The 12,407-nt window shown below is 41.2% G+C and overlaps 1 protein-coding gene across 1 annotated transcript in view; it reads left to right on the forward strand.

Moving 5' to 3' along the window:
• LOC140938088 (stimulated by retinoic acid gene 6 protein-like) overlaps positions 1–12,407 on the forward strand; it is a 50,631-nt gene that overhangs the window by 20,422 nt on the left and 17,802 nt on the right. Inside the window, exons 8-10 of the mRNA XM_073387624.1 lie at positions 4,716–4,789; positions 7,933–7,994; positions 11,384–11,445. Coding sequence (XP_073243725.1) covers positions 4,716–4,789; positions 7,933–7,994; positions 11,384–11,445 — 198 coding nt within the window. The remainder of the gene's footprint in view (positions 1–4,715; positions 4,790–7,932; positions 7,995–11,383; positions 11,446–12,407) is intronic.

The raw sequence follows: 12,407 nt of genomic DNA on the forward strand, positions 1-12,407 counted from the left end.
GAGTAATCGAGGGTCCTTTTGAATTCAAATTTAAGTTGTACACCTTTTTTTGATACTTGAAAACAATACCTGTGAATAATGAGGACGCTCATTTGTAAACACAAAAGCAACTTGGTGCAGATTGGTGATACTTGGTGCAGACTAATGTAGTTTGGTCGAACTTGGTGCAGGTTGGTGCAACTTGGTGCAACTTGGTGCAAATTGATTAAGCTTGATGTAACCTCCTGCAGTTTGGGGCAGCTTGGTACAGATTGGTGTAACTTGGTGAAGACTGGTACAACTTGGTCGAAATTTGTGCAGAACGGTTTGGTGCAACTTGGTGCAGATTAGTGCAACCTGGTCGAAATTTGTGCAGATTGGTGAAGTTTCGTGCATTTTCGTGCGGTTTGGTGTAACTTGGTGCAAAATGGTGCCGTTTGGTTAAACTTGGTTCAGATTGGTGAAGTTTGGTGCACGTTGGTGCAGATTACTGCAGTTTAGTGCAGCTTGGTACAGGCTGATGCAGTTTGGTGCAACTTCGTGCAGAATAGTACCACTTGGTGTGACTTGGTGAAGTTTGACGCAACTTGGTGCAGATTGGTGCAGTTGGGTGCAACTTAATGCAGACTGGTGCAGTCTGGAGGAACTTGGTGCAGATTGGTAAAGTTTGGTTAAACTTCGCGCAACTTGGAACAGATTGATGAAGTTTGGTGGAACTTTGTGCAGATAAGTGCAGATTGGTACAACTTGGTCGAAACTGCTGCAACTTGGTGCTACTTGGTGCTTAGTGCCACCAGAGCTATCTCAACCAGAGAATTTCCCACACTTAGGGAAAGTTAAAGTTATGGTCTACGAAGATCCACCAACAGCAGAGGAAATGGAACATGTCTTGAAGACATTTGAAAACAACAAAAGTGCTGGAACAGGTAAGCTGAAGACTGAAGGCTTGAAATATAACTCAAGTAACCAAGTCTTGCGTGTGCTGCTTTTGCCATTTAATTTGATCTGGTCACTTGTAAGTGTACCAACCACCTGGCTTCATACCAGCATAACATGTTTGCATGTTATAAGAGGAGTCCGTTGAACTTTGCAACTCCCAATTCGGTTTTAGAAGAAGTTGGTCAACAACTGATGCAATATTATTGCAAGTCTGTCATCGATAAATACAGTGATACTTCAATTGTTGTTTATATTGATCTAACTGCTGCTTACGATCATATTCCAAGGAATTTTCCTTTTGAAGTCTTAGACTTGAGAACAGGTGCCTCACATCTGATTGCCATTTTGTATAAAATGTACCAAGGCACTACAGCGTCTATTTTTGGAATGAAAGAGAGGTTCGAAGAATTGGTCGGCTGTAGACAACGAGGTCAAGAGTTACCATGTATATTCAATTACTTTTTCGATTACGTTTTGAAGGGTGCTGCATGTGAAATTAACAAGCATCGAATTCGGATTTAATATCCCGCACTTCTGCACAAATAGAGAACAGCGGAAAAGTGGCAGACTAAATGGCGTAGAGATAGTCATATGGCTGCTTTATGCTGATGATCTCGTACTGTTCTGTAAAATTATGGCCGAAGTGAAAACCATCAGGAACATTCTAAATGATACTTGCTCTCGCTTTGGACTCACCATCGCCTTTCCAAAGAAAAGATTCATTGTTTTCAATCGGGGAAAATGTGGTGGACAATGTATGAAGTTCAATTCTTTGGGCAAATGTTCAGCAATAAAGATCAAGGCAGTTTTACAGACCTTCGTGTATCAAAAGCAATTGGGAATTTCAATGAAAGGAGATAGGTGCCTACGGACCAGAAAGTGAACAGGACAACAAGAACTAAGCTTATGGGGGCATGGGTGCGATCCCGCCTCTTATATGGAACGCAAACCTGGTATATAAAAAGAAAATAATATCATTTACTATCATACAGAATTCAGACTCCGATACACCAAGACCGACATTCTACACATAACAAAAAAAAACAGTCTTTGAAATGTTATCAGGAGCCAATATTTAAAATACCGTAAAAATCCGAAAATAAGCCCTGGGGCTTATATTTTTCAAAGGCCCTTTTTGAGGGGCGTACATTCGAAGGGGCTTATCTGGGGAGGGAAATTTGCGTTTCAAAATCGATTGGGTTAGCCTTATAGTTGGAAGTAAATTTACAGTTTTTGCTTTGTTTTACTTTGTATTTGTTGGCAGTTTTTCCAAGTAGAAGCCCCCTTAGGGGCTTATATTTGGAGGGGCTATTTAACGGAGGGTTTTTTGCGTTACTGGATTGGGGTGCTCATTTTCGGAATTTTACGGTATATTGGTCATGATTGCCGTTGTCCAAACACTACGCTAACAAAGATGTTGTTTACGAAGTCTAGGCGTCCATACAAACGAGACCCTTGGATAAGCATAGATAAATTAGTACCGCCAAATGTCTCCATTGAACAGGCAAAGAGATCTACACAGGATAAGAGTGATTTCGCTGCAGTAGTCGACCATGTAGTCCCCAGTGCAACTCCATGGTAACAGGTTTACCGTCTGGGAGGATTTTAACTGTACTGTGCTTTGATGCAACTTGGTGCAGATTGCATGCTGAAGTTTGGTGCAACTTGGTGCAGCTTGGTGCAACTTGGTCGAAATCGCTGCAACGTGGTGCTACTTTCTGCATATTTGTTCGACTAGCTGTAGATTGCTGCAGTTTAATGCAACTTGGTAAGATTTGGTGCAACTTGGTGCCAATTGGTGCAGTTTGATGCAACTTGGTGCACATTTGTGCTGAATGGCGCTAGCTTGTGCAGATTAGTGGAGTTTAGTAAAACTTGCCGCAGTGTGGTGCAACTTGGTTGAAACTGATGCAACTCGGTGCAGGTTGGTGACGTTTAGGGCAACTTGGTGCAGATTGCTGCAAATTAATGTAGACTGGTGCCGTTTGTTGCAACTTAGTGCAGCTTGTTGTACCTTGGTGCAGTTTGGTGCAACTTGGTGCAGGTTGGTGAAGTTTGGTGCAACTTGCTGCAGATTGGCTCAGTTTGGTGCAGGTTGGTGCAATTTGATACAGTTTGGTTCAACTTGGTGCAGATTGGTGCGGTTTGGTGCAACTTGGTGCAGGTTGGTGCAACTTGGTGCAACTTGGCGCAGTTTGGTGCAACTTGGTGCAGGTTGGTGCCACTTGGTGCAGTTTGGTGTAACTTCGTGCAGGTTGGTGCAATTTGGTGCGTTTTGGTGCCACTTGGTGCAGGTTGATGCAACTTGGTGCAGTTTGGTGCAACTTAGTGCAGGTTGGTGAAGTTTGGTGCAACTTGGTGCTTTTGGTGAAGTTTAGTGCAATTTGGTGCAACTTAGTGGAGATTGGTGCAACTTGGTGCAGTTTGGTACAATTCGTTGCAGTTTGGTACAGTTTGGTGCAACTTCGTGCAGGTTGGTGAAGTTTAGTGCAATTTGGTGCAGTTTAGTGCAACTTGGTGCTTTTGGTGAAGTTTAGTGCAATTTGGTGCAACTTGGTGGAGATTGGTGCAACTTGGTGCAGTTTGGTGCGACTTGGTGCAGTTTGGTGCCACTTGATACAGATTGGTGCACTTTGGTCAACTTGGTGCAGGTTAGTGCAACTTGGTGCATACTGGTGCAACTCAGCGCATATTGGTGCAACTTTTCTTAGACTGGTTTGGTTTGGTGCAGATTGGAGCAACTTGGTGCAGTTTGGTGCAAATTGGTGCAGGTTGGTGAAGTTTGGTGCAACTTGATGCAGTTTGGTGCAAATTGGTGCACTTTGGTGCAACTTGGTGCAGGTTGGTGAAGTTTAGTTCAACTTGGTGCAGATTGGTTTAACTTGGTCAGTTTGGTGCAATTTGGTGCAACTTGGTGCAGATTGGTGCAACCTGGTTCAGTTTAGTGCAACTTAGTGAAGATCGGTGCACTTTGGTGCAGTGTGTCGCAACTTGGTGCAGATATCTGCAGTTTGGTTCAAGTTAGCGCATATTGGTGGAGTTTAGTGTAACTTGGTGCAGAGTGGTACAGTTTAGTGCGGATTGGTGCAGTTTGGTGCAACTTGGTGGAGATTGGTGGAACGTGTTGCAGACTGGTGCATTTTTGTGCACTTTGGTGCTTTACATTATTTTCACGGCTGAAATGTATGGTAACAACTCAACAAGCGATTTTTTCAAGAACAGTGTCCTATTCCCCGTTAAATATCCCTCTTCTTTGTATGAAAGGTTTAGGCACGGTTCATTTGAGGAGCGTTTCACGAGCCGAACCTCATACATTGAAATAAGTACATGAAAATTTTGGCGTCTGAATCAATTTGGAACGCATGTTTCAGTTTGGAACGGCTCAGCCGTTCTTTTCGCCTAGCCCGGCTGGAAATTTCGCCTTTGGAGTGACTTTGGATCGGCTTTGATTCAGACGCCGAACTTTTCACGTACAGAACCTAATGCATACATTACTACAACGTATTTTGTAAGCTGTTTGACCGAAATGAGCATTTTTCGCCTTTTGAACTTAGTTCAGCTGCAATTAAAATCGGCGTCTGAATCAAATTTGGATAATTTGGGTCAGTCTTGATTCGAACTAGGTTCGGGTAATGAAAAGTTCGGCGTCTGAATTGGGCCTAACACTCGACCTTATTTTGAAAGGGAGGTCTTGTTGGAGCTGCGAAATAATAAACCTATCCTTAATTCAGCTTTTTTCGCAAGAAAAAAATCCTGCGTTGGGTGCAATGCCATTAATGTTTCTTAACCTTTTTCAGGATGAAGAAAACGAGTGGATGGCCTTTTACAAGTACAAATACGTCCTGAAACTTCTCGAGCCAGTACCAAAAGAGTAGGAAAACATATTTATGTTTTAACGAAACTTTACTCTGCTAGAGACAGACCTTAAGTCGCTCTGAACTGGTGTGACCAATTAACTGATTTTCCGCATCCGCTCAGATGGTCTTGTGAGGAGTTATTTGTGACCTTGATTACAGTTTTTAAGTGTTGCATTTTATGCGCCTTTGTTTACTGTAGAGTCAAAACTATGAACTTGATTGAACAAACTGTCATGCGATCCTGTTACAAACCTAGTAAAATATTATCCAATGCTCTGTTGGAACGAAAGACGTCTAAAGGGTGACGCATTCGGAAGTGAAGCTTTCCAAGCGAGGCACGTACTGTAAACCGATCTAGGTCTGTGCTACCACCGAGCAGTCAGTGCAGGGTTGTCACCAAGGGTCAGGGGCCGGGGATTTCCCCCGGCTACTAGGAGCATGACCCCCGACTACTTTCGTCGCTTAATTTAACCAAAAGAGCACCAGAAAATTCTACATTAAAAAGGAAATAAGCATTATAACATTAATAATTATAGCTGACACCTTTAAAACACACAAAACTAAGTGCAAGTTTCATCTGCAGCAGGTTTAAGTAGTTTTGAAATACTCACGAGCAAAAACTAAGAAATGACGGAAAAAGACATCAGACTTGGATTTGATACTAGTACACAAGAGCGAAAACTTTTCGTTCGCGAAATGTCAGTTTCAACCGTTATGTCGGCTTTGTGTTGAACATGTTGAAAAAGCGGCAGAGGAATCTGCTGGACTCTTTTTCCACCGTTACCCAATTATCCAGTTTATCAAATTCAAGGTATGTAGATCTCCATGTTTGCATTTCAGGGTCCATTGAATTACTAAAAACGGACGGTCATTCGGATTCTTTTTTCACCCTACTCTGGTTGGTCTCGGGTAGAAATGTAGACGGAAAATAAACGTTATATTTTTGGGGTAAGTGAAGAAAATATTCCGTTGATCCAAACGTGTGGCAAAAACCAAGTCCACGATTTAGCTCAGCACTGTAAGAACTCCATGCCCCCAGATAGGAAACAGTCATTTGGAGATGAAATTAAAACTGAATTTGCAAAGTTGAAGTGTGACTTGCTCACATGGAAGGACGATATTGCTAAAGAATGCTATTCATCTGATGTTCCCTACAAAGCAACCGCTACTGAATGGAACCTACAGCGAATTTCTACTTCTACTCTCGGCTCAGTATTGTGACTGATATAATGCTTTCACTTCAGTTTCAAATTCCTAGCCCGAGAGGGGTGCAACCTGTGTGAAAGGGATTAAGGCGAGGTTCAGATGAAAATTACAAAATGAAAGCACTGCCGCAATAAAAGGGCCAGCCCCTGGCACAAATGCTGCCGAATCGCTAACCGAAGACGCAGTGAAGACCTAGACAGCTACAAAGCGTAGGAGAAGACTCCTCTGAGGACAAGGAAATGGCGGCTTGTTCCAACAGTCAATCTCATCCGGTCCTCATAGATACAGAAGTGCAAACAGATCCACGCGATGAACGATCTGAGCAGATGTCCGTTCCCATTACAGAAGAAGTAGAGTCCAAAGCGTTTAATCACCGTGACGCTAATGTTGATGATGATGAGGATTATGATGAAGGGTTTGAAGATGAAGACCATGAGTGATTGCTGCGTTTAATAAATTGTCATTGGTCAGTGACCAGATTTACATTTAGCTTTAGGTATCGAGTATATAAAATAACGCCCGGTCAACGTGAAATGTTCGATCATTGTCCGCGGGTCACCCATCCTCTCAGTTCTACTTTCAAGAAGATAAGTACAAAAGGGAAGTTAAGCATGAGCATTATTATTGTATTCTTCTACTTGTGTCTCTTTTTGACCTCTCAGCGTCGTTTATAAAGTATTCATCCCGTCTTTTTAATGTTTTTCCCTTGGTCAGTTTCTTCGTATGTTAACTGATGTTTTTTAACCTCTTTTTCGTTCCTGAATTTGAGACGACTAACGTTACTAGTTGTGCAGTTTAGTTTTGCCATATTTTATCCCTCGATGTTTCGTACGTTACGCTTGTTTTTGCGTTATCATACTTTTATTTTTCAACAAACCAAATTAACCTTATGTTTCTATGATGCTTTTTCGTTCATTCATCTTCCGCTTATACGGTGAAAATCTTGTCTTCTTGCCGCTTCTCCATGGGTTTATTCATCTGTAATGTTAGTTTTACTTTTGTTTTCCGTAAGTTGCTTCGTTCTTACGTATAAGGGTTCAAAAAATTGATTTTACAGCGCATGTTTGCACCATATAAGGATTGTCCTTTCGACAAACTTATTATTTGAGTGTCTCAGAATGTTGTACTTTCCTTTGATGAAGACGTGATCATCATAAAACCCCTAATGATAGCTCTCCTCTTGATGGGTGGGGGGGGGGGGGGGGAGCCTCCATGACCGCTTGCGACTTCCCAGGCTACTAACAACAGATATCCGGCAACTTGAAATCTTAGTGACAACCCTGCAGTGGATAAAAAAGCACTTTACATGAGTATCAATGTATTTAGCGTGAAAGAACTAATTGGGGACACTATTCTTACGTCTCCAACTAGAGACGGGACACCAGTTTCCGTGGTCATCTGAGCCACGCAAAGGTCAAGCCTCTTGCAGTGCAAATAGGGTGACCTCATTTCTTAGTTATTTTCAGACCCTGAGTATTGGTCCTGCCCTGGGAATGGGACTCAAATATTTAAAAAGGTTGGTAACAGGATCGTAAGACAGTTTGATTGGTCCAGTTCAAATTCAACTCTACAGTTAAGAAATGCGAATCTCAATGTATCAACTGCAATCGAGGTCGCAAATAACTCCTCTGCACCCTGTGGACACATCTCGCCCTCCAGTTTTACAGGAGTAACCGCCGGGTAAACAAAATTGGTTCCATATTGTTCAGTGTATGAATAAATGTGTGCTTGTGACAGCTAAGACAACTGTGAGCTTACATGCTGGTGGAATTTGTTTTCGACAATAGAAGTAGGCTTTAACGTTTAGGCGTATCGATAAATACCTAGCCTGTTCTAACCGTTCAGATGGTGGAACGATGAAAGAGCAAAAAGCTAGGGCAATAGGTATTTGTATAACAAACCTTTATTCCTTTTCTTACTGATTACGTGTTTCCTTTGTTCTAATATTTAGACACAGAACTTCGACGTCTTTTAAGGAAAAAATGAGAGGAAAAATCTATAAATGGAAACCAGGTAATTCGCGGGTAATAATAGGTCAGTAAAGAGTTAAAAAAAGATGAGGGTGGTAGGCATGGGTCGCAGTTGATGAATTTTTAGGAGAATTTGTTTACCTTGCGGTAGAAATCTGTCATCGGTGGACAAGTGCGACTTGTGCGACCTCAAGTTTTCTGGTTGGAATAAGCTTTAAAAATCGGAAAAACATCAAAGACGACGTAGTGCTTGGCTGGGGCAAGAAGATTTTGGAAAACTCGAGCTAAACAATAGGAATCAGAGAGGTGACTGTCGGCGCTTTTCAGTGAAAAGTTATCAATTTGAAACACAATCAATTTGAAATAAACGCGGCCGAATTTTCAGACCTTCGCGCTTTCGCGGACGGACGAGGCTACTACTACCCTTCGCCATTTCAAGGTTTTTTCGAAAACTCTCTACGGGCGTGGACATCATACGCGTATAATCCTTCGTCATTTTAAGGTTTTTAGGGGAACCCACTTTTGCAGACGTACCAGTTCCCGTCTACAGAGGCAAGCAATTCACAGGCTTGTTATTCTCCGAGCCAAATGCATTCCTTGCAGCCAAGCACTTTGTCTTCTTTATCTGTCCCATCCTCCTGAAACTTGGCATAGAGGAAAACAATCCTTCGATAAATAGTCGGACGAAGAAGAGAAAATGTTTTCTGGTATCTGGCCTTCTTCAGTTCTCAATGTGTCAAAGACAATTAACTCCCACTAATGCGACCCTCTTCGATTGGACTAAAAGTTTTCTTTTCCGGTTGCGGTTGGGAATTTTCGTGGTTTTTTAGCCGGCAAAGATGAAGACGTTCCCCGAGTGCGTCTTATGCCTTACTGTTGCTATTACTATCAGGATGGTAAATGTGTTACGGGCACATACGCTCGCCAGCGGCAATTGAACTACTCTGTTGTTCTTGACAAAATAAAATACGTATAACAAATTAACTTCAGTACAAAAGTCAGCCCAGTGCTCCACTTGTGAACAGTTTAGGTTGTTTGGTTGAAATCATAACTAGTTAAGGTGGCTCCCTAGAGTAAATTGGTCGTGCGCAGCCTGAGCACTAGTATGGCGCGACCTTTAAAACCCGCGCGACTTCCACGCAAAAATAAAACAAACATGACCTCTTTGTTTCGAAATATTCCCCCCAAAAAACTTTATTAACTTCCTGTTGAAGTTCAGTGTGCAAAAAGTTAGTGTAGGTCAAACATTTATGAGAGGAGACAATGTTAAATTACACCGGTTACAAGTCACTATCGATCTTAACAAGAGTAAATTGTATGTAAAAACGAAGCAGAAATTTTCCAAAGACATCAATTCTTTCGCTTCAAAAGGAGACAAACGTAAAATAGTCGAAGTAAATTGTGAATGGAAACTTTACAAAGAAAACAAAGAAATAAGTACACTAAACCTAAACTACTGTTACTGTTTCTGGCCTTTGGTTCACGGTCCGGTGAAAAGATCTGAACGATCGAGCCAAGTCCCGAACAACCACTGAAGAATGTCTTCATCGGCGGCGCTCCTGGGTCAATTCATTTCTCTTACATTTCATTTGATTAAAAATTCTAAAAGTGGCTTTAAGGCCAGATTACAGCAAGTATAAATTTTTTTTGGTTTTGCCGACTCGATCACATTGTTTAAAAAACTTATCAGGAGTGGTTAACTTGCGTCCTGATCGAAGGAACCTTTCCATCGACGAACCAACATCCTTGTACTTTTTCCTTTCCAAAAGTTCTTTAACGCGCAAGGTGCACTAGAAAATGTGGTTGCACAACGAAAAATAATTTTTGAGTCACAGATTGACCCTTGACGAAAGCAATAGTAGGTTATCCGTCGAGAACTACGATCTTGTACGTGCAGCTGAGGACGTGATGTACTTTTTTTAGATCGGCGCCATCTTTTACAGCAGGCTTTTAAAGAAAAACTTCGCCGTCGAAATTATCCCTCAAGAGGAACAAGGTTGAAAAAGTATCAGGAAGTGGGCTGGCATCTGAAGATCTTCAACCAGTCGGTACAGCAGATTAGGAAATAAAGGGCTTATCGCGATCCTTGCAAAACCACCGTCTTCATCTCCGATGATCGCCATCCGCGCGAGTAGTGACCACCACGGCTAGAATTTCGGCTGCAATGGTTAAGTATTTCGAAGAAAACATCCAGTGTTTGGTATGAAATTGAATCCGCTATCTCTCCTTTTTCAACAGCCTAGATATCACAGTAATAATAGTGATAAAAAGCTTTAACAATGGCTTTGTACTTTTCGAAGAAATCACATGTTTTCAGTTATGTGCGTTATGCGCATGCGAGCGCGATGGCTCGCGCACGTATTTTGTTCATACGACCCCGAACCACGCGTGTTTTTCGGATTTTTGTGACGTCAACGCAGTTAATTAACCGTGAATTTCCCGCGTTTCCTTTGGTAAATTTTTTCTTAAATCGCCTCATTTCTTAACAGTTGCAGTACCTTTGTACTGTCCTTTCCTTGTTAAAATCTGTAAGAGCTTAACTCCTCTATTAAGAAAAGTTACAAATTTCAAAATATTGGCGAAACCGTCTTAACGACCCCATGTTTTTTCCACATTAAAATGTTAAGCAATATCGTTAACATAAAGTGGCAAAGTTTAAAGACATTTCACCGAGGGGAAAAAGAAATACTAAGAAAAAATGATCAAAAATGACAAAATTACTGCCTCATGAATGATGCGATGTTGCCATGGCAACGGCCTTAATCCAGAAAATGAAACTTGATAAAGGAGCCTTTTTATATGGGTAAACTTAGCGGTGAATTTCGTAAACCAAATCGCAAAGACAAAGTAACTAGATTTCCGTCTGTAACGTATGCTAGATAGCTAGGGATATTAGTAAATACTCTAGGGAGCCTCCTTAAACGATTCGACTAGTTTCAGGAGGGCATGTCTGGGCAAACTTTCTACGTGCAAATGGGTTCAATACAATGCGTTCGACCTAGTTAGCTAGTTGTAGGATTTCCTGGCCTTATGGCATAGATGCATGGCTATAAATGACGGACACCTTCCTAAATCTGCATAACTATTCGGTATTTTCCTCAAAGTCGCTTCTGCACGGTGAGAGAAACAACACGTCTTTCCCCAGTCTTACTCTTGGTTTTCACCCTCACACCAGATCTCTCATCTGAACGCTCGCACGCACGCACGTTCGTAACCAAGGAAAACTACAGGCTGTTTTGCGGTCTAATTGCTTTCAGCTTCATTCAGTAACAGTAATTGCTAAAATACTTCCTTCGATGTCGTCACGGGGATTATTCATCTATTTTGATTATTGTTAATCACATTAACCTGATAGTGATATTTAATGTTGATGTTGGTGGTGATGATAATGATCAATGAAAAAACTCTTCTTCACTCTCTCGTCTGTTATAGAGTTCAAGTATTCAACTCGCGTTATTTGCACCTACTTTATCAGCTTTGTGGGAATTTATGAGGTCAGTTTATGATTGTTTTCATAATGAGTCACAATACAATACAATTCAATACATGCAGTGTTAATATTTATCACACATTTGCGCTTTTTCTCAAAGATTTCAACGCGCTATTACTAATTACACCAAATTATTTTATTCGAAAGAGGTTTAAAACGATAAAAATTATATGTAATGCATATGAAAAAAATAACTCTTAATTAAGTCTAGAAAATGGTAACGTTCCATTCATATCTTTCTGATCGTACACATTTCGTCAAGATAAATTAGACTTCATCTGATCATCATACTTTCCAGCTTGGTGTTCCTCAAGGATCGCCCTTCGGACGGTTATTAAATTTCCTTAATAGTCTACACTGGGTGACATTGCCTGGTCGCTGGTTGACGTTACTTTTAAGGAATCTTTTCCTCTTCATTTTGATAGAAATTTTTCCAGAAGGGTTGTAAGCTTCATCATGTACATGGCAGTCGACTGACGATCTTCAACAAGACAGCATTGTATAGGAAACATGCTGTTATATGAATCAGAAACGTAGACAATAAAACAGTATCTTAGAAACGACTACTTATGACAATGCACACCAAAAGTTGGAGAGATTATCTTTCAAGGGAGAACATCGATTAAGAACCTTCTTTCCTTAGTAAAACACTTTGATGAAGACAAATCCGGTCAAAGATCACACGGGGAGTTGCCCACTCTCTCTTGTCATGTCCTGTAAAGACTAAAGTAACCACGCCTGAAATGCGGAAGAAGACCCCTGTCGCATCGATATATGTATAAATTAGTGTAAGCGTGGTCAATCATGATCTTTGGAGTGTCATGTCCAAAAGTATTCTCGGCCGCGGAGTGAGAAAGTAGTAGTTACATTAATCCCCCAATGTCTGGTCACATTCACGACAAACAAGTCCTACTTTGTTAGTCTGTTAACCAGTCCAAAACGAGAACATTTGCTTAATTTCCAAGT

The sequence above is a fragment of the Porites lutea genome, chromosome 5 (genome assembly GCF_958299795.1).
Source record: "Porites lutea chromosome 5, jaPorLute2.1, whole genome shotgun sequence".
Taxonomy (NCBI): Eukaryota; Metazoa; Cnidaria; class Anthozoa; order Scleractinia; family Poritidae; genus Porites; species Porites lutea.